General features: G+C 36.8%; 1 protein-coding gene across 3 annotated transcripts; it reads left to right on the forward strand.

Moving 5' to 3' along the window:
- The first annotated feature begins 231 nt into the window (after positions 1-231).
- lig (ubiquitin-associated protein-like lingerer) lies at positions 232-17958 on the forward strand. Of its 3 annotated transcripts, none has more exons than XM_011150759.3 (15): positions 232-415; positions 2120-2312; positions 2566-2929; positions 3182-3439; positions 3613-3806; positions 3905-4162; positions 4272-4589; positions 5165-5605; positions 5699-5893; positions 5988-6195; positions 6278-6477; positions 14319-14528; positions 14612-14734; positions 14825-15100; positions 15199-17958. In XM_011150759.3, the coding sequence occupies exons 2-15, from the start codon at positions 2184-2186 to the stop codon at positions 15445-15447; spliced, it is 3423 nt and encodes a 1140-aa protein (XP_011149061.1). In that variant the 5' UTR covers positions 232-415; positions 2120-2183; the 3' UTR covers positions 15448-17958. The 3 variants fall into 3 exon arrangements, with proteins under 3 accessions (XP_011149061.1, XP_011149062.1, XP_025159503.1); XM_011150760.3 differs by having other exon boundaries at positions 405-554; XM_025303718.1 differs by having other exon boundaries at positions 405-554; positions 14358-14528.
- The last annotated feature ends 5505 nt before the right edge of the window (positions 17959-23463 follow it).

Consider the following 23463-nt stretch of genomic DNA (forward strand, 5'->3'; position numbering starts at 1 on the left):
TCCATCCATCTTCGAAAATGTACCAATCAAAACGCAGCATTTTCATCCAGCAAGCAATCCAGCACGAAAACAAGCACCGTGTGCCGCTGGCTTTACTGCTTACGCTTAGAACCTTATTATTGCAGCCATTGTAGGTAGGCCTTTATGTCCGCGACCGTACAAGATGCGGTGCTGCAGTGGCAACCAATCGGTTACTCATTCTCGCGGGAAAGAGCGACGAGAGCGTCAATTGGCTGTCGCGTCGCATTTCTCTGCGTGGTAAGCGCCGCCACGTCTGTCCGCAGAGCCATTAGTAGCTAGCCGTATAGAGCCCGATAAAGAGCGAAAGAGGTGGTGCTGGCTGCGTTCGTGGGTGCATCAGGAAGGGGGTCGTCGCGGTCACGTGACTGAGCTGCGTTTTGAGCGCACTAACCAGGTACGAAGTGAATCCGTTGTTTTTCTCGTAGTTTTTCGCGCGCCACGGCCCCAAGTGCCGAGGTGCCGTGAGTTCTGCTCGTTTCTGCTTCCCGACACGTCTAACGGAACAGGCGTGCGTCGCCTACAATAGCCGTGAGGTATACGCAAAGAATTTTCTTTCTCGGCCATTCCATCTCTGCCGATCCCCGTCGATGCACCACCGCGCTCATGGTTGACAAGCCTTCCTCTCGCACAAGCAGAAATGGCGTCCGCCGTGCACATGGCCTGCTGAAAAATATCCTTACTGTGAGAAAGTTACAATCGGTACCGGAAGTTCACATAGTGTGTCGTCCCGCGAACCGACAACTTTTCCTCATTTCGTCTCTGTTCGTTCTTGCGTACAAACGACGTATGTGACGACGTGTACAGGTAGTACTCGACGACGCGCCCGACAGTGCTCCTTTTTTTCCATCATTGGATTCCCGAAACTGAAAATTTTTTCCGTTTCTAACATTTTTTTCGGTGAAATTTCATAGTTTACTCGAAGCGAAGTTTTCGTCTAAATATACCCCAGGAGGCACGTTCCACGCGTTTTTTTCGGGTTCGGATTGTACTTCAAGGGCCACGCGATTGTTCGCAAAGGATCCTTCAAGATATTTTGGAGGACCTTCGGCGTGCATTGTTACGCGCATCATAGAACACTACACGAATATATCATTTTCCTCGTGGAAGATCGTCGTGTGATAAACGTGCATATTTCCTTTAACTTTCCTTATCCCGCCTGATTTTATCCTATAGTTTATCGCTATTAGATCATCCTAACCTTGTCTCGTTTTCATATGTACTTTGTAAACGTAAAATTAATTTGTTCGGTCAAAAATATCTTTTATATATAATTCTTATTTGATAATTGCTTCGCACATGGTAAGATGTTAATCATTATTATGAACAATATTTTACTAAATCTTATTAAACAGTTGTTTAAGTTTCTCCAAAAATTTTTTACTTAATATCACTATTAGAAATAAAAATATTGGAGAGCAATATTTATATTGTATTGTTTTATGAATTCAGAAATAAATTAAATATATATAAAATACATAGGAAATTACAATATATAATTTTCATAAAAAGAAAATTCTTTGGATTACAAAATATATGCAAACAATATATAAACTTCTATAATATTTTCATATCATAAGTGCTTAAAAACATATAAAGGAGGAAAATTAAGATATAAAACTATAATATATTCACATATTTTGTTGGATATAGTTGGATATAGTTAAATTTTACTCAAAAATAGATATACAATCACAGTTTAACTCTATCTTTAATATAGTTCTAATCATCTGATTTTTATTTAGTAAATCATTCATGTTATATTTGAAATATTTTGCAATATATACTAATTTATCTAATATATAGTAATATTAATATATTAAAATGAAAATGGAGTTATAGTAATTATTTTATGCTTCAATATTTTTGGTTATTTAGATATGTTTGTCTTTATATTTTTTATTGTGATACTTTTAATATAAATATTTGCGATTTATATAATTGCGGAAATTAAATAACTACTATATGTAATGACATATATATGTAAATGTATATATTACATATGTATACAATATATGTATATATATATATGTGTATACAACATATGTATATATAACTTATAGATATACATATATATATGTATGTACATTCTATGTTTCAGACTGTAAATAGAAAGTGTACATAGTGTGATACTGCGAACGCTTAGGTGTGAGATTTTATTGGCAATGAGCACAAATAATAAATCATTGATGTCCTCTGGAAGAGGTACCAACAAAAACAAGTCACAACAACATGGAAAATCAGACCATCATCAGATTAAATCATCAGATTCAACTAAACATGATAAAGCTCAGGTTAGTATATAATTGTTCTTATATTGTGTTACTTATTATTGTCAAGTTTATCAACCTATGATTTATCATAATAACATTTTTTGTGAGAAATTCAAGTATTAGAAACCTTGATATGTGTGATTGTATATTTATTAAAGATTATTTTCTTGTTTGTAACAATAATATAACCAAAATAACAAACTTAAGTAAAAAGTAAAGTTAATATATAGAATGTTGTAACATTTTTAAGGAACTTTTTAATTGTTTCATATAGCAAAACACTGTTCAAATCCGGCACGCACAAATCATCGACACCAGAATGGCAGGAGGTGAAGATTCTCTAAAAGAATGTGTCAAGCAAGTCATGGACATGACCCGACGATCGGAGGATGAAGTGGTCATGGCTTTGCATGACAATGATGGAGATTTAGATCGCGCTGTGAATGATCTCCTGGAAGATAGAGTGAAGGCAGAATGGGAAGTCAAAAAGAAGAAGTTGCGTCAACCAAGTGGATCCAAACAAAGTGCGGATCAAACAGGTGGACAAGATGAGAGTGGCGATTGGGAGGAACGACGCAATCAACGTAGTGGTGGTCCACCACGCATGCGAGGCCGTGCTAACCATGATAACCGTGGATGTTAGTTTAATTTCTTCTTAAATTTTTTAATTACATCGTTGTCATTCTGAAATAGAAATGAATATGCATGTCTATTAACCTTTCTTTTTGTTTTTTGTCTTCGTCATTTAATTTGTCATGAGATTATGCATTACAAATCTCTTATTCTCTTCATTATTCTATCGATAAATCTATAATTTTTACAAAGTTATATTTATGTAGTTTATATATTATTAAATTATATTCAATTTTTACGGAATGATATTTCTATAGGGCGTGGGCGTGAAAACAAAGAAAATGAAAGAAACATGGAGGACGGTATTCGCGATGGCAGCTATAGCAGAAGAGGAAGAGGAGGACCTGGAAGATCAGGTCGTGGAGGTCGTGGTGGCGGCAGAGGTCTTGGACCGCGAACGTTCGCAAACCGTAACGATCCATCGTCTACTTCCGTTACTCATAGTTTTAATCGTCCCATTGATACCTGGACAGGGAGTGAAGAGCAGCAACAAAGTATTCAAGAACCAAAAATGGGTAGATTCTAATTTCTCTAAATAGACAGTTTTTTTTTTTTTTGTAAGATTATGACTAAATTATAAATGGATCATTATTTTTCTAAATAAAGTGATATTGTGCGTTTTGTACTTATAAATGAAAGTATAAAAAGGAAATTAAATATGATTGGACATATATTGACTTAATAATAGATGCTTGGAACAATCTGGATTCAACAGAAGATTGGGACAATGAAGAGTATACAGGTTCTTTAGCTGACACTAAAGTCTTTACTCCAAGCACATCTATTTTGGAGCCTTCTCCCGCCTTAGACGAATCAAAGCCACAGGAAATTCCATCAGCGCAATCAAGTCAAAATGTTAATTTATCACTTCTGCAGCAAGAAGTAAGATTTTATAAGACTAGGAAATTATCGCGTGTACACATGTTTATATATATTAATATGCATCTATATATTAATTTTCTTTTCCACAAAATTTATAGGACTTGCCAAAATTGTCCGACATGTCGACGATGCAACAGCAGACTTTAATACAGCAGCAACCTCAACAACAACAGCAGCAGCAGTTACAACCTGTATTAAACTTGCCGACGATGCAACTGTCACAGCAACCTAGTGCTATCAGTAGTGGTGTATTAACAGCAGCACAAACTCAATATTTGACGCAACTTAGTCAACAGTCAAGCGAGAATTTAAAAGCGGCTGGACAAACGTCGTTTACGTCAACTATATCAAGTCAGGTACAGTAATATTTTTCTTTGAAATACTTCCACTAGTGTGTACTAAATTTTTTCTCCTTTAGTATCTGCATCGATGCTTATCTGACTTATATGCGTGCATGAATTTCAGCCTCAAAGACAAACGAAGCAACGCCCTAGAGTTCCTCCACCATCCAAGATACCATCGAGTGCAGTGGAAATGCCAGGTGATGCGGTGAACAGTGGAATCGGTTTCCTAGATGTACAATTTGGTGCACTCGAATTTGGTAGCGATTCTAGCTCTCTCGATAGCTCCGCTAACGAGAAGTACAATTCCGCGAATAGTACAATTTCCGGTGTGGATATGACTTCCGGCCCGAATACTGTGAACACTGCCAACACTAGTAATTCGCTCGACATCGAAACGACGCAGACTTCCACGACACCTTACAACGCTAGTTCTCAGATGGTAAATAATCTTCATTTGGCTCTGAAAAAACCAAGAAATAGATACGATTTAGTAGAAATAAGTTGCTATTCGTCGTACGTAACGATTCTGTTATGAACAAAGAAAGTATAAACTTATATGATTTAATACGTAGGACATATTAGTCCTTGCCTGGGATTCTTTTCAATTAACCATTGCTGCAAAGTCAAAAAATATCAAAAATACAGAAAATTGTTTATATTATTTATAAATATTATAAATATTATTTATAAATATTTTTTGCATAAATGACGTAGCTTGTTGACAAGAATAGATTTTTTTTTTATTATCCTGTAATGTGTATTATATTAACAATCCCAAGCTGAGCTTTTCATTTTTCATTGTTATCATTTGATTTATATTTAGCATTATTCATACTTCTCTTTCTTTCTCTTCCTCTATTCTATTTTTCTTTTGCAATAGACTTTTTATACGTTAACTAGCAACTTGAATTTTGTTAACTTTCATCTGTTTCTTGGAAAATTTTACTTTTTTAAAATTTACACATTTATAATAATTTATAAGTTGCGAAGTACAATTATATGTAAAATTTTCAGTTATCAGGTACCGATAATTTGCCGGTGTCAAGCGAGCATTCGATTAGTTCGCAAAGTTTCACTGCACGTGGAAATACTAGCGGTCAAAACCTGGACATAACTAAACAAGACTTCACATCGCAAGTTTCGCCTGGAAATGCACCAACGTACGGACCCACGACGACGTACCAGTCGCAGAAATCGTCTTTCCAGCCATCGAGTGGCACGCCGAGTACGTACAACGCATACTCGACAAATAGTCAATCTTCTCAATCCACCTTCCAGACCGCGTCAGCATCTGCTAATACAAATAGCTATTCTGCGACGGCGACGGTCTCGCAAGCAAGTTACAATTCGTCAACATCGTTTCCGCAATCCAACGCATCGACTTTCAGTCAAGCTTCTCCTTCTGCGTCCTTATCTGTGACTTCCGGTTATAACCAACCCACTACTAGTAGTCAGGTAACAACCATATTTATCACGTGATGTATTATAAATCATTAAATAACTGATAATTCATATCGAAACTTCATTCCTTTTTTATCCCTTTGTTAGGTTTATCAGTCTACGAGCGGGTACGTTCCGACTACAACATCGCAATATCAAGCGCAATCTGTAGCTACTAATACGGTGTCGAACAGCAACGCAGGATATCAAGCTTATCAGCCACAAGCTTATCAGTCTTCGGTCACAACGTTTACATCGCCGATAACACAGAGCTCGGGTAGTTACCAGAGTGCTGCACAATCTGTAAGTATCTTTATTTTGCCATTGTATCGTACATGCATACACATATTGTAACTTGATCCTTAAGTTTATACGTGTAAACGAATAAACTTAATAGGTATATGCAAGTCCCTACGCGAGTTACACCAGCCAACCACAAGCGGCAACTCACAATCACAAAATGAACAACACCGCGACTAAAGATTCTCAATATGACAGCAACGCGACGACGTCTAATAGTTCTCTCGCGACAACTACCGCTCCCACGTTGGGACTTAGTTCCGCCTCGGTTAACAGTTCGCAGACTAAAGTAACTAATTCGAACGGTAAGCGAAGATTACTCGGTACGATTGGTACGTACATGCGTATGTATGTGCATGCGTATAATTAACATATTGTTAATTTCAGCTGTGCCAAAAAGCACATCGAGCGGAGTAGTGACGGGCAGCAGCGGTACCGGTAATATGACGGGTGGTGGTGCTGCTGGAAGTATGACACCTATGCTTAGTCATCAATACATTATGGGCCAAGGTGTACCTTATGCTTTCCAACAGCCAATGTACAGTTACGAGGAACTGCAACTCGTGCAACAAAGAATACCGCACATGGTCAGTTACTGCTCGATTAATTTATCCGTTCGCTCAAATGCGAACATATTTTTCCATGGGTACCGCTTTCTCGAAGTAACGTGCACCAAAGATAAATTGTCTGATGAATGATATGTAAATGATTTATCATCATTGTTATCGTGATCATTCTTTTATCACCGGCGATTCAGATGTGTGACTTATGAATCGCTTGTAATATCTGGGTGTACCTGCGTCGAGGCGCGCTCCCTCTTATTTTATGTTATTGTTATCTGGTACAGAGAATGCCGAGGTAAACGTTTATTGCTTGGTAGCTGCTCATAAGTCCAATATTTTTTTCAAAATTCTTTCGATCTTTTCCTATGGATGCCTTCATGATGATAAACTCGTACTTGTTCGTAGCAAGATGTATCGTGTGAAACAAATACATTGGTAAAGACAAATCGGATTTCTTTAACATTATCGAATTATAAAAGATATATCTTACAGTAAAGACGGAGAAAGTGTTACTGTAGATGAAACTTGTTTTTGAGACTTCGTTCCATGAAGTTAAAAAAAATGTTCCGACCTTCGATATATATGTATATACAGGGTGATTCAAAACAATTTGCTGTATTTGAAATGACATGTTCTTGAAAGAATTCTAAGACGATTTTTCTTGTCGCAAAATGTTATTTGAAACTTAATTTTTGAGTTATAAAGGTAAGTAGTTTGCTTATTACGGATCGGGTACAGTAGATAAACAGGAACGACACCATGAGATGCCTTAGGCGCTTACATCGAGCGCCTAATGCGTTGAGCTTATCAATGCACGTAATAACATTTTTATAACTTCACGCATCATTTTTATAACTTCCGTTACTCGCCACGAGGAGGAAGGAAAGTCTACAACTTAAGATCGAATTGAAAATAAAACTCTTTGGTATTATGGGAATGAATGCACACTAACAAGTCGAAAAAGTTATACTTAAAATAAATAATCTTTACGAAGAAATATGTATTCGTCGGTTTTCTTAAAAATAAGACTATCTTATGCTTTACAAAGCGTGATATTGTGATGATTAACTCGTTTTTATTTTCCGTTTTTCTCGCTTGTATTTTCAAAATTTCTAGTTTGTAAATGCTCGCGTAATCAAGTATTTTATCCTCGAACGTTAAAATACTTCATTTTTATTTATATTTATTTAATTTATTTTAATAATAAAATTTTATATAACTATATAATTAATTTAATATAACAATTTAAAATACCTCATTCGTTATTACAATTACATTAATTCTTGCTGCTTGGCGATCACATTAATCCGTTTATGCCGGACAACATTGCTGTTAACTATTACATTTTGCTGCAATCATCGCGTTTATGAAGAAAACAAACGTATGTTAGCTTCGCAGATTCCTCTCGCGAAACTCAATACAATCATTAATAGAAATTATAAAAATGTGTTCATCAATAAGTTCATCGCATTAAACGTTCAACGTAAGCACCTGCGTTTAACTAATGATTTACGTTTTTGTCTATCTCCTGTATCCGATCCATAAGCATAAGCAAACTACTTACCTTTATAACTTAAAAATTAAGCTTCGGATAACATTTTGTAAGAAGAAAAATTATCTTAAAACTTGTTCAAGAACATATAATTTCAAGGACAGTGAGTTGCTTTGAGTCACCCTGTGTGTATATACAGGGTGTTAGAAAAGTCTGGAAACGGTCAAATATCTTGAAAACGAAATATATTTCCAGAAAGAAGAGAAAAATATTTCCAACCAAAGTAGTAGGGTTTTAAAAGTTCTATTGAATGATAATATCGGTTTGACCTTGAGTGGAGGGATCAAGGCGAGGTCAAGGCCAACATGATTTTTTTTAAATGGAACCCCATTTTTTATCACACAGTGTTAAAGATGACAGCGAGACGTTTCCAAAACACTACTTGATGACCTATTTTTATGGAAAATTGTCTGAGTTATGAGCTTTAGAATTTACGGTCGCCAGCATTAACCCTTTGCACTCCGATCGTGCTTATCACTTGCTCCAACCCTTCCGAATTTCATATTTGGAACACGAGAATCACGAGTAAGCATCAACAAAATCATTTCTCGATTAAGATTATATGTCATGGTCGATAATGTGTGCGCGACATCTATTGGTTTAGACTTGAAAAAATGTCGAGTGAGACTGGACAAAGGAGCTCCTGAGATAAAAACTGATGTCGAGTCACGCTCGACATAGAAGTGCAAAGGGTCAGGGCAAGAGCACAGGCTTTTGCATAACGCATAATACATAACGCATAAGAGAATAAACCAATTAGTTTTCTTCATTTCCCTCCTCAGGACAGAAATGTCCTGAGGACTGAAACTGTGCTCTTGCCCTTAGAGCCACAGCACAGACTTCTGCATAATGCATAATACACAACACATAAGAGAATCAACCAATCAGAGTTCTTCATTTCTGTCCTGAAGAGGGAAATGAAGAAAACTAATTGGTTATGTATTATGTGTTATGCAAAAGCCTGTGCTTTTGCCCTTATTGCCAATATTGGGTTGGCAAATAAGTTCGTTCGGTTTTTGTTTCAGTATAAGTTTCATGCGGATTCGCTTTTCTTTTCTCAACGCTATCGTGCAAATCGAATATACATTTAAAAGGTTATGTTTCACTGTTTATGTTGTGCTGTGTTTGGTTTGGCTAACATCAGTATTGTGTGTGCTGCGTAGCTATGAACATGAAAATAAATAACGTGCATTATCGTCACATTTTGCTCTATTATTTTAAAAAAGGCAAACGAACTGCAGATGCTCATAAAAAAATATACCGTGTGTATGGAGATGATGCCTTAACAGAACCTTGGCGTATGCCAAAAGTGGTGTGCCAATTTCCGTTCTGGAGATTTCGACGTTAATGATGTGCCCCGCTCCGGTCGCCCGACCGAAATTAATTCAAGTGACATTAAGGCTATAATCGAAGTAAATCCATCTCAATCGGTACGAGAGATTGTTACGACATTGAATATATTCCACACAAGCGTAGAAAAGCATTTGCGTCAGCTGGGATATGTTTCTCGGCTTAATGTTTGGGTGCCGCATCAATTAACCGAGGTTAACTTGACCACACGCATATCCATCTGCGATTCGCTACGGAAATGCCAAGAAAACAATCCATTTTTTAAACGAATGATGACGGGTGACGAAAAATGGGTCGTCTACGATAATGTAACGCGTAAAAGATCATGAGGGCATAGCAGCGAGCCCCACCGCAAACAACTTCGAAGGCGGGATTGCATCCGAAGAAAATAATGCTCTTTGTATGGTGGGATTTCAAGAGTGTCATCTATTACGAACTGTTGGCGAACCGCCAAGCAAAACGATTGATTCAACTGTATACTGTTCGCAATTGACGAAATTGAATCAAACAATCCGCACAAAACGTCTAGAATTGGCAAATCGCAAGGGTGTCGTCTTCCACCACGACAACGCCAGACCTCATACGTCATTGACCACTCGGAACAAATTGCTTCAACTTGGCTGGGATGTTCCGCCTCATCCTCCGTATTTACCGGATCTTGCCCCTTCCGATTATCATTTATTCCGCTGCAGAACTCTATGAACGGGAAAACTTTCAAAGATGAAGAGGCCGTTAAAAACCATTTGGACTGGTTTTTCGCCGATAAGCTCCAGATGTTTTACGAGCGCGGCATAATGAAATTGGTGGAAAGATGGCTAGATGTCATCGGTAAAGATGGCCAATATATAATTGATTAAAATTTATCTTGTAAAATTGATCAAAAAATTATGTTTTATTCTACTCTAAAAAACCGAACTAACTTATTTGCCAACCCAATATTATCCAGGATGTACCGCGTGGAGGTTGCATGGTCGGACTTTATACCCGTGTGTGTGCATGCGTGCGAGCGTGTATAAGCAGAGAGAAGGACCCCGCGGTTCGTCACTCCCACAGTATTTAATGACTCCAAACTCTCTACTGTGTGTGTTTGTATGCGCGCGCGCGCCTGTGCGTGTGTATGCAGACGAGTTTTTACTGAATTAAGTATTCAAATTATTTTCCGTCTGCTGCTTGACCTAATCATAGATGACCTAATAGTAGATGAAATTCATTTAAAACGTTTCGTCTCATTTCTGGTGAAATAAGATTTACTTGGTGCAGTATGCGTTTCCTAAGGTCTGCCAAGTTAGCAGGTTTCGTTGCGTACACATTGTAAGAAATTATTTGTAAATTGTCATTAGACTTACAAATCATTTGTAGGAGCTCATCCTTATTCTTTGATAAGGAAGGTAGCACAGGCGACTGAAGTTAGTACATTTTCCATTCATAAAATTATAATAAAAGAAAAATGGCATTCTTTCAAAATAAAATTTACTCAGAAAAACTAGCGGAATGTGATTTCGATAGAAGAAATGAGTTTTGCGATGAAATGATGTGTCGATACGATAATGATAACACTTTTCTTGATAATATCACTTTTTCCGATGAAGCTTCTTTTGAATTAAATGGAACGGTAAATCGTCAGAATTGCCGCTATTGGAGTGACGAGAACCCTAACTGGATGCGTGATCTCCACACACAATATCCCCAAAAACTGAAACTGTGGGGACGGGTTTTTGCGAACGTGGTATTATCGGGCCCTTCTTTATCGAAAGAAATTTAAATGCGAACACTTATCTAGGTTTATTGCGAAATGAAATAGTTCCTGCTATTGACAATTTGTTTGACGGAAATATACAAAATATTTGGTTTCAATAAGATGGTGCACCGCCACACCATGCAGTAGTAGTGCGTCAATTTTTAACTGATACTTTCCCAAATCGATGGATAGGAAGACGTGGAGAAATAGAATGGCTCTAGATCACCAGATCTTTTCTCCATTGGACTACTTTTTATGAGGGTATGTTAAAAACAATGTGTACGCAACGAAGCCTGCTAACTTGGCAGACCTTAGGAAACGCATACTGCACCAAGTAAATCTTCTCTCACCAGAAATGAAACGAAACGTTTTAAATGAATTTCATCTACGATTAGGTCATTGTCAAGCAGCAGACGGAAGATAATTTGAGTACTTAATTCAGTAAAAACTCGTCTACATACACACGCACGCGCGCGCGCGCACACACACACACAGCAGAGAGGGTTTGGAGCCATTAAATACTGTGGGAGTGACGAACCGCGGGGTCTTTATTTCTGCTGACACACACACACACACACAGGGGTGTAAAGTCCGACCATGCAATCTCCACGCGGTACATCCTGGATAATACTAATGCTGGCGGCACCGTAAATTCTAAAACTCATAACTCAATAATTTTCAACAAAAATAGGTTATTAAGTAGTGTTTTGGAAACGTCTCGCTATCATCTTTAACACTGTGTAATAAAAAATGGGGTTCCATTTAAAAAAAATTATGTTGGCCTTGACCTCGCCTTGACCCTTCCACTCAAGGTCAAACAGATATGATCATTCAATAGAACTTTTAAAACCCTACAACTTTGGTTAGAAACATTTTTCTCAGAAACGTTTCGTTTTCGAGATATTTGACCGTTTCCAGAGTTTTCTAACACTGTATATATATGTGTAAATGTATACAGTGCCTACCAAAAGGTCCGGGCCACCTAAATAATTTTTGAATGCTTTGAAATGTAGGATTGAAATTGACAGGGATACAATAGGATCACGAAGTCTATTATTTAACCACAAAAACACCCACCTTCATACTCCCGGAGAACGGGGGGAGGGGGAGCCAAAGAATCTTAAATGGCATGTGGGATTGAGTAAGGACTTTCCGAGACGAAAACAACGCGGAGTTGCCGAGGTCTCTACGATTTTTTTTCGCAGAGTTATGATCATTTGAACATTTATATTGAGATTTTGCGATTGCAAGGGTTCACGGCGACAACAAAAGAAAGATAAGGCTTCACGCGAGCTCGCGCATGTGTGTCAACAAAGATAAGGACCCCGCGTCCCACACACACACTCTGTCTCTCTCTCTCCCTCTCCCTTCCTCTCTCTCTCTCTCTCTCTCTCTCTCCCTCTCCCTTCCTCTCTCTCTCTCTCTCTCTCTTTCTCTCTCTCTTTCAGGAACGCGCATGCCCGCGTGAAGCCTTATCTTCTGTTGTCGCCGTAGGTCCTCGCTATCGCAAAATCTCAATGGAAATTTTCAAATGATCATACCTCTGTGAAAAAAAATCGTAGAGATCTCGGCGACCTCGCGTTGTTTTCGTCTCGGAAAGCCCTTTCGAACGAGCTCTCACTCGACCCCACATGCCATTTAAGATTTTTTGGCTCCCCCCGTCCCCCGGGGGTCTAAAGGTGGGTGTTTTTGTGGTTAAATAATAGATTTTGTGATCCCATTGTATCCCTATAAATTTCAATCCTAAATTTCAAACTATTCAAAAATTATTTAAGCCCGGAACTTTTGGTAGGCACTATATATGTACTTACATACATACACAGAGGGTGTCCCATTTTAAATGCCGCAGACAAATATCTTGGAAAATATAAAAAATATGGAAAAACATTTTAGACAATTTGGACAGTTTGAAAGGGGGCATAAGACAGCAATCATTTTGACAGATATAATTTTGTTTACAGATGGTACCACTTTTGAGACATTCACTGATCATCTTTTTTCTTAAGTGAAAACCGCCATTTTTTATTGTGTCGTCTTTTTCTACCGATTAATTTAAACAACTTTTATTTGAAACATTTTTTATTTGCCTAATATTTTTTGACATATTTAAGGAAAACTTAGTAAATATTTAGCTTACGACTCGATAACTATTCATTGGAAGAAAAAGTGATACTAGACTTTTTTATTCTGATCTCCAGAATATACTGTTACAATAGTGTCCCAACTTTCGTTGAATATGCTGTTACAATAGTGCCCTAATTTTCGTTGGTAATTTTGAAATTTCCAAAGATCATCAAGTTAACAAAAGTTAAGGCACTAACGATATATTCTGGAAATCGAATAGAATAAAAAAAGTCTAGTACCACTTTTTTTTACGAATAGTAGTTACCGAGATATCGTAAACTAAATATTGAAAAACGTATCAAGTTTTCCTTAAATATCTCAAAAAATATTAAGCAAATAAAAAAATGATTCAGACAAAAGTTGTCTAAATTAATTAGTAGAAAAAGATGATGCAATAAAAAATGGGAGTGTCCATTTGAAAAAAGTGATGATTAGTGAATATCTCGAAAGAGGCGCTATCTGTAAATGATATCGTTTTATGTTCCTCTTGAAACCAAACGATTTTTATCTAAAATGTTTTTCCGTATCTTTTATATTTTTCAAAATAATTGTCTGCTGCATTTAAAATAGGGCACCCTGTGCGTGTGTGTGTGCATATGCGTGCGTGTGTGTTTGCTCTTTCGTCTTTATTTTGATTTAATTTTTATCTGTAGGCTATATGCGAATGATGTTACGTGTCGAAAACTGTGAAAATATGCATATTAAATTCACGTGTGCGTATACGGTAATATGTATAAAAGTGATCGGAGATAATTATGTTACACTTTATACCGCTTTACTTGAACATCTTGGACTATACAAGTATCGAGAAGCCTGGTAACGGTGGTAGTAAATATTATATTGTATATATCGCGCATATACACAGATATTTCTATAGCACGAACTATATACATCGGCGAATTGTGAAAGTTTCAGCCGAATACACGTTAATAATTTGATATGGCAAGCGTAGCAAGAGATATAGATACAACCAACCAATTTCGCATGTTATTTGTCCCAGCCCGGTACGCGTAGAAATTAGATATTAGTTAGCCTTCTTGTATTTGGAGTACACAGTGTATGCATGTAGTTTTGTGTTTGGCCTTCCTGACTAACGTGCAGCCAACTACTGGTTACTATGATGCGGCCCTGGGCTATCAGACAACCGGTCCCGCAACGAGTCTCGGTGGTGGTCGAGGCGATGCTCTATCTGGTGTGCAAGGTGTTCAAGGAGTGCAAGGAGTGCAAGGAGCCTATACTAGTATTAGCGACGCCAGGTTCGCTAGGAATGACAGCAATGCGTCCCCAGTACCTTCTACAATGTCGCAACAAGTAAGTTTTTACGCGACAGAGATGAAAATGAGAATGCCGGAGATGCGTGGAAGAAAATTATGCATATCGCGAATTATTTGCAGACCGCTACGCAACATCAGCAACCGATAATGAACCCCACACTTCCGCCTGGTTACGCGTATTTTACTTACGGCGGTGGAATCATGCCTGGTGGTTTCCAATACGGGACTCCTGCCATTTATCCGGTAAGCTTAAAAGTAGACCTCAAGAGGCAGAGGTTGAATAAACAAACGAACGAATACTTATTTGTATTTACGTATTTGTTTACATTGTAGCAAATCGCAACGGCCGGTAATGCAGGCACGAACAGCGGTGCGTATAGTGCTAAACCGGGTAGTTATGGATCTGGTTACGGCGCTGGAGCTAGCTATGACGCTCTAGCCTCCGCTGGTCCGTCCGCAGAATATAAAGGCGCTAGTAGCAGCTACACCGCTACTCAGGCCGGCAAAACCGGCACTTCCACCGGCAATACTAATACCGCCGGTTCTTCCGCGACAGATATCAGCGCCACGATGTATGCCAAGAGTCACGTGGCTCTCGGCAAAGTGAACGTAAGTAATGTCGCGAGGCAAGTGAACGGCCGTCCGTAGAAAAAAAATCTACGTAAAGTTGCGCGCTACCGTTCTCAATTGTACTTCCACTATTGTAGTCTTACGAAAAACAGACTTTCCACTCGGCTACACCGCCGCCGTTTGGTCTGACGGGTGGCCAGAACGCCGGCTTGCCCGGCAGTTACGGTACGCCGCATCTGTTTATCCCGACTATGCCTCATCAGTTGCATCAGCCTCTTCATCAAGACGGAGCCAACAGCACGGGTCAGAGGTCCAACACGAGTTCGCAGAACAAAGCTCAGGCGAAACCCGGATACAGTCCCAGTTACTGGGCCGGCAGCAATTAAACAAAAGAAAAAAGAAAAACTTACCGGAATTGATGCACTGAGAAAAGGACGAGTCTGTAACGTAATATCTACGTACTAAAGAGATCTAGCTTGTCTGCTGTTGTGAGACATTTATGTGCTATAGATATATTTAATTCGACATGAATATTTGAAACGACGTTGAAAATAATGAACACAAAATTACTTTTAAAATTAAATTTAGGTTTTGCTGTAATGCGAGTTAATGCGTAATGAAAAGTAATTTTTTTCAAAAAAAATCGAACAGTATGCAGTTATTAACCTTTATTCGAATTTGTAACGATAATCAGAGCAATCAATTTCGGATTTGCGTACAATATTCTGCGATTTATTCTATTTATTTAATTCGGTGAGAGGAGACCGAACACATAAATATATATGTATATTATATGTAAGGAGAGAGAAGGAGAGAGGAAGAAAGAAAGAAAGAGAGAGAGAGAAGTTCTAAATATTTCGTTCGCTTCAGCGCATTTGCAAACATTTCCAATGCATAAGAGCGCGTTACAAGTAAGATAACATCTTACGTAGAGGAATATGTACAAAAATTCTATATAATTTGCGTATTCCTACTAACTTCAAGTTGCACTCGTGCCAAATGAAGTTATAGCGTTTACCACGCAATGATCACGTGATGTATTATGAAATATGACTTGTCATATTGATAAAATTATGAGAAAAATAATTGCTGGCATGTCACAACGTGATAAAGCTGGTATCATACAGATCGTGTCATATAGAACATCGGAAGGAAAACCAAAAGAAAAAAAAAAACATTCGTTGAGTTTGTCTCGTTGAGATCGCCCAGCTATATGTTACACAGTGCAATTTTGAATACATATATTCAAAATATATGTATATATGGACTGCTATGATAGTGTCTCTTTATCTTAATTTTTCTTTTCTTTTCTTCTGCGTGAAATGAGCATTTTGACTCATTAACGCGAAAGGCGCATTTCCGCGGAATAACGAAAAGCTGTACCGCTAAAAAATTACGATTGTGTACATGTGGAATCATTCGAACGCATGGTTATGTACAAATTTGTCGCAATTATAGCGTTTTTATTTTCGACGTGTAAAACGCGACCTCGTGAGAAAAGCTGCTGCATAGCGAGTGATCTCGTTGCACTCGCGATAAGATTGACTTAAACGTATTATATGTATTTGTAACTAGAGTTGATTTGCATTACTCCTCATTAATACACATACAACACACGACGACTTGTATATTGCATTGAAATTATTACCATATAATTTTTTGATTACACAGAGAGTTATGGACGGGCGTAACTCTTCTCTGTTAGATATTTCTCGGTATAGTTAAAAAAATTTAAATATATGGCAATTATGCAGTATATACTCTAAGAGAGAAAAAAATCTTTGCTCTTTTATTGTTCTCTCATATATTTGCATTACTTTTTATAATAGAATGAGATCGAATGTGTTTTCTACACATTTGATCAAACCACATAGAGAGCGACGTAAACATCTTATTTTCCGTAGATTGACTACAATAATTAAGATTTGTTTTATTAGAATCTCCTGAATTATGTAATTTACGAAATCTAATTGCATTAGTATAATATATCTTCCGATTATCATATGTTTGCTACTTTGAAGTCGAAGGTTAAAAATCGTAAAAAATTAATATTTAACTATATAGAAATTATAGTTGGACGATTAATTTACAATTATTGTCAGAGTTTTATTAGAAAATATTTTGTAGGCATATCGAGAAACGAAGGATCGTTTGTTACTAAATGCATTTCTAGACACACCAAAAAGATGTTTTGTTTCGAGTAAGAAGAATCGTTTTTCGTCGGTTTATCGAGAACTAATCTTTATTTTAGTACTGCTTCGATTTTTTGTTTTTTGAAAACGCCAAGATAACACTAAATCCAAAAAAGTTATGCATTTTTATATTTGCTTGCAAAAAAAATAGCCGCACATTTGACTCGCTCTCGAACCATACATAGTAGTGAGATGTGTGCATCGAGACGATGTCGCGATTTTCATTGCAACAACAAACTTAAAACATATAAATTCTTACTTATATAAATTTATAAACTCTTTGTTATTACTTAATATGCACTAATATGAGTTAAAAGTTTTTGAAAAATAACATAAAAAGACAACTAAAATGAGAATAAGTTCAAAATACACCATTTGTCGAAACCGATCACACCGTTTTGTCGAAACGAACGAACAAACGCAAAAGTAACAATGTTGATGCAGTGACAATGAGTGACAGCGATATTTGTATCTTTTCCATTGAGATTGTAATAAAAAAAAAGAAGAAATCATCGATTCCGTCTGGTGTACACATTCTTTAATATCGCATTATTTCTACTAATTAGAAGCGAACCGTGTATAGTTATATATACATATTAATCAGAACAAAATAACATGTATTGACCAATGCAACACATACATACATACACTCACACACGTGTATTTTGAAAATATACTTTACATTTTTGCATTGTGAATAATGAATGATCGCAGGTATTCATTTGGAGAGAAAAAAAGGAGAAAGGAAGAAAAGTAGGAGAATAACCGCGTGTCGAACGCATATATATGTACGCACGCAATAAGCAAGCATGAACGAACGAAAGAAGAGAGAGAGAGAGAGAGAGAGAGAGAGAGAGAGAGAAAGAGAGAAAAAATATGTTTCCATAAAAAAAGGTGCTGTGAGAATTGTTACGATTTGCGCATGTACCATACATGAAGAATAATATTTCTTCTGCCCACGGATGGACCCCGAGCGGTCTTTGTCAAAGCTTTACCAATTACCGCTAATGTAAGCGAGAAGTAAATAGTTGTAAGTAAATTCTCGTTTAGCGACTGCATATATATATAAATATATAAATAATACATGAACTCGTATAAATGCGGTATGAGTAGGTCGATGATGCGTTTTGAAGAACTTGGAAGACCAAATGTAGATTAGCTTCCTTTCTTTCGGAGAAAATGTAAATCTGTACTCATAAACTATGTTGAGAGAGAGAGAGAGAGGGGGGGGGGAAGGGCAAGAGTTCGTGGGCTAACAAATGTCTTCTCGCCGTAATCCCGCGAAGCTGTGGACTATTAACCGCTCATTCTGATATGCGCATTCAATTGCATATGACACACGTAATTGCCGACACCACAATGAGATGAAACAGTCAATGATTACGGCCGAGAGAATCAAGTACGTTTTTCGTTTTGTCTTAATGTATGTTTTTTATGTCCATTCGCACTCGTGTATACTCGGACAATTTAGGATGACAAAAAAAAGAAGTATATTAAGTGTAATGTATAATGGAAAGTAAAGGGGAAAAATGCAAAACATAATAGAGAAAGCAACAAAGAAGATGAAAACGAAAAAGAAAAAAAAGATAAGCTTCGGAGTAAGCACGTTTGTTCTCATAATAATTATTATACATTAATAATTTTTGTATTTTTGTCAAATATTAACCAATCGAACGAGAATGCAAAATGCATTACGTCACTATTATATAATTAATAATAGCTATACTACTGTGTATAAATATGGATATATAAGAATAAATGTATTAAAGAAGTCATGTGATTTACACATCCGTAGTGCAAATTGTGTATTTCTACATATTTCGATCCTGCGTTTGACGCTATCTTACATACTTTCCCCAGTAATAATTCGTTTTGATTGCGGAATTATATAAATCATTGTTAATAATTATACATTATAATATGCTATTCAACTATCTAGTTTATTTGAAATCTCGCGTTTGACCGAATTGTTCGGTCGATTCAAACCACTAATATGAAACAATTATCGATCAATAAATCACATATATCTGATTTGAATGGCAGTGATGGAAGAGTCCAGAGAAATCATCTCACAACCAGAATCTCATACGCATGCGTCCACTACTTGCAATACGTCACAAACCGCGATAGACTCAATTCAATTCAATAGATGGCTCTGGGTGTGTAAGCCACTGCTCCGACGCCACTCTCTAAACCGCGACAAACTCGTGCTAGGGAGAAGCCTGAGAGCGGCCATTGGATTGGATTCTAGGACGCTTTCCGATACGTCCTCTGAGAAAGTACATGTAAATTACATCCGTTCTGATGGTAACGGCAAAGCGTGCATGATTCTTGTTCACTCTACTTCTTTACAAAGGCCGTTTCCCAGCAAGGGTTACAGAGGCCACAGTGTAAAGCCCTTTGCACAATGCCAGGCAACAGACAATAAGAATAAAAATAGACCAATCACAATAGATTATTCTTGTAATAGTCGATTGGTTTTTTTTATTCTTATTGCTTATTGCCTGGCATTGTGCAAGGAACCTAACAGTGTCCAACCAGAGAGAAGCCTGAGAGCGGACATGGCTGTATTTACAGCGTTATTGAAAAGTTGGCTGATTCGAAGCGCCAACTGGGTCCATTTTTCATGGACATGAACTACTAAGCCAATGTCCACGATTTGTTGGTACTATTCCGTGCTATGTCCATAATTATTTAGTTCTGTTCTGTGCTATGTTCACGAGCGAGCTAGATTAGTTAAACCAGCGGCACACGGTGCTTGTTTTCGTGCTGGGTTGCTTGCTGGATGAAAATACTACGTTCTGATTGGTACATTTCCGAAGATGAATGGAAATGCACCAATCAGAACGCAGTATTTTCATCCAGCAAGCAATCCAGCACGAAAACAAGCACCGTGTGCCGCTGGTTTTAGATAAAAGCAGAGAATCGGTCTTTGTCTCACCACCAGTGAGTAGACAATCGCGACGATAAACTGAAGCGAGCCAGCAGCGATGTTATCGTAAGGCAGACGTCGTCATCTCCCCTTTCACCCCCTTGTTTTCCTTTCCACATTGTTTTATATTCATAATTCGGGAAGAAAATAATTTCGAGAGTTCGGACGATTTCTAGCAATGACGCGACAGAGATAACGCGCGACCACATTAATTTGTCATGACTTTTATATTACTTATAATTACATAAACGCCCATATATGCAAATTATAGATAATTATTGCACGTATGTTTTAATATTGTACAATATGGTATATAATAACAACTTCATTTCTTGCAGTAATTTTTTTAAGATCTTCGTTGAGGTCGTGAATTAATTTTTTTCTTCATCAATCAGTTTTCTGGAAAAATTAAGACTTTTTAAATAAAATATAAAATGTTTCTCTTCTCTTCTCTCCGAAGAGTTAATTAAAAAATGTGTACTCCATAGAGTCAACTAAAAAATGTATAGTCAGAAGAGTCAATTAAAAAGTGTATTCCGAAAAGTCAATTTAATAGCGTATTCCGAAAAGTCAATTTGAAAGCGTACTCTGAAAAATCAAATTAATATTGTAATCCGAAAAGTCAATTTATAATAGAATATTTACTTCGATGATTCAGCTAAAGAAAAAAACATTTATTTATTAGTTATATTCAGAGAATAATATTTAATTTATTATTTATACTTATCTTACTTATGCTTACCCTACATATGTTTCTTTGAATGAAAAATTTAATTTGTTGACTGATTCAGATTCAGATTTGTTAAAATATCTCTTATGCGCAACTCTTGAACAGGTAGGTAGTAAGATAATTTTTTATCTTTACGAATTTTGTAAACTTTTCACGAACATAAAAATTGAAAGATTCTCAGAGAACAAATAATTTTTCTTGAACATTTAAACCAAAGGAAAATCTTTTCTCATTAATAAAGAATGAATAATTAATATCTCACACAAGAGGAATCTTCATCCTTGAAATCACCGCACGATTTTGCTTTTAGAAAAGTATAATATTGATGTAATAGTAACAAATGCTATCCAAAAACGATGCAAATCTTAAACGTTTTTGAGAAATACAGTTTGAAGTTTAGTCTTTTCTGTTAATGTCGTTATAGCAGAAGAATTACCAATTTGCTTCAGTAGCGCAGTGAATCAGGCTTTATGATATGAGCGTAGAGGTTGTTCAAGTGTGTTATTTTTACTATCACAGGGAGAACTATGTAGAATGTATAATAATACGCAGACAAATTCTTTACATAATCATACTTATTTCTTTTAGCATGAATAAAAATGATCAATGCTAACATGATAAGTGTATATCGCAATTGTACGTGTACGTGTACACATACATACACACATACACGTATACCAATGATGCCAAAACCGAACAATTTGTGAGAATTTTTTATTGATCGCAATTGTACGCAAAGACGAAAGAGAAGTACACGGGTCTCCACGGGTATCTCGTCATATTAATTGTCTATGAGCTGATAAACAGTTGATCTCCAGTATTTACAAGTTACGCTTGTCCGCAGCTTGTTCGGTTTTGACATCATTGGTATCAGTGATGCGAATTTGGTGATGGGCTTGCACGAAGATTCTCCTCCCCCCCCCATATACGCACACAGTCAGCTCGGTCAATCCGTGTGAGCCACGCGATCGGCAATTGTCGACGCGCCGAACGAGCCACACAGAGAGAATATCATTCCCTCCTTGTCGCTCTCGAGCCCTCGTTCTCGCTCAGCGAGCGAGCCTAATTCTTTCTTACCCATAATCTGAATCGCGGGCGCGACTGTCTCTCTCTCCTTTCCTCTCTATGACAATACTGAAAAGTTTTGTCTACTCGGCGCACCGAAATTATTACAAATAAAATTTTATTATTAATAATATTATTATTTGTAATATATATTATTTATAATATTATTATTTGTAATTTTACTTGTAATTGTATAATGTTACAAATAATACAAATTTTTACTAATTTTATTTGTAAAAATTTATATCATTTGTAATATTATTTGTAATAGTATTGATAATATTCGGCGCCAAGAAAATGAAATATATCTTATTAATTATTTTGCGGAGTCGGGCAGGTCCACAGGTTTTATTATTGAATTGTTTAATAATATTTTAAGAACAATTTCAAGTTATACAACGATGTAGTATGAAATATAAAAGAATATTGTAACAGAATCAAGAAGTACGAAATGAAACCTCTTTGCTATTATTACAATATTCTGTAAGTTAATAAATATTTTTCATACAATATTAAATAATCTGCAAAAACAATTACATCCGTGAAATTTTTTAGCTGCGCGAAAAAAAATTCATAAAATATATTTGTTTTGTCGCTCTAAATGAGAAAACTCTCAGAACAATGTCATAGTTGTTCAGTGCACTGCTCAATAAAAATATAATAATACTATGTTTGTATGTGTGAAGAATATTTGTTAACTTACAGGATATTGTAATAAAAGCAAGGAGGTTTTATTTCGTACTTCTAAGGCCAAGACTTATTAACGGCTAAAGACATATTCGAATTGATCTTGCCTTAATTGGTCGGATCAGTGATCGGTCTTGCCTTAACTTCCAAGCCTCATAACTCAGAAGATACTCAACGAAATGTAACTTCGTTAGAGTGTTTTGGAAAGCTCTCGGGATAAGCTACAAGAATGTGTGATAAGAAGTTGTTGTTTCTATTTAAAACAACATTAATGACGTTGGCCTGATTTTGACAAGGTCATTCAAGATCAAATCCACATTTCCGTCATGTGTCCTTCAAGCCATGCAACTTTCGTTCTTTTAAAAAATTTTTTAATAAAATCGTCGATAATGGACCATATCACTTTAGTTAGGAAAGTCTGGAAACGGTCAAATACCTCGAAAACGAAACATTTTTAAGAAAAATGTTTCCAACTAAAGTTGTAGGGTCTTAAGAGTTCTATTGGATGATCATATCCGGTTGACTTTGAGTGGAGGAGTCAAGGCGAGGTCAATGCCAACATGATTTTTTTAAATGGAATATCCCATTTTTTATCACACAGTGTTAAAGATGACAGCGAGACGTTTCCAAAACACTACTTGATGACCTATTTTTGTTGAGAATTGTCTGAGTTATGAGCTTTAGGATTTACGGTGCCACCAGCATTAGTATTATTCAGGATGTACCGCGTGGAGGTTGCATGGTCGGACTTTACACCCTCCCCCCTGTGTATGTGTGTGTGTGTGGGTGCGTGTGA

This window comes from Harpegnathos saltator, unplaced genomic scaffold (assembly GCF_003227715.2).
Source record: "Harpegnathos saltator strain DR-91 unplaced genomic scaffold, Hsal_v8.6 scaffold564, whole genome shotgun sequence".
Classification (NCBI taxonomy): domain Eukaryota; kingdom Metazoa; phylum Arthropoda; class Insecta; order Hymenoptera; family Formicidae; genus Harpegnathos; species Harpegnathos saltator.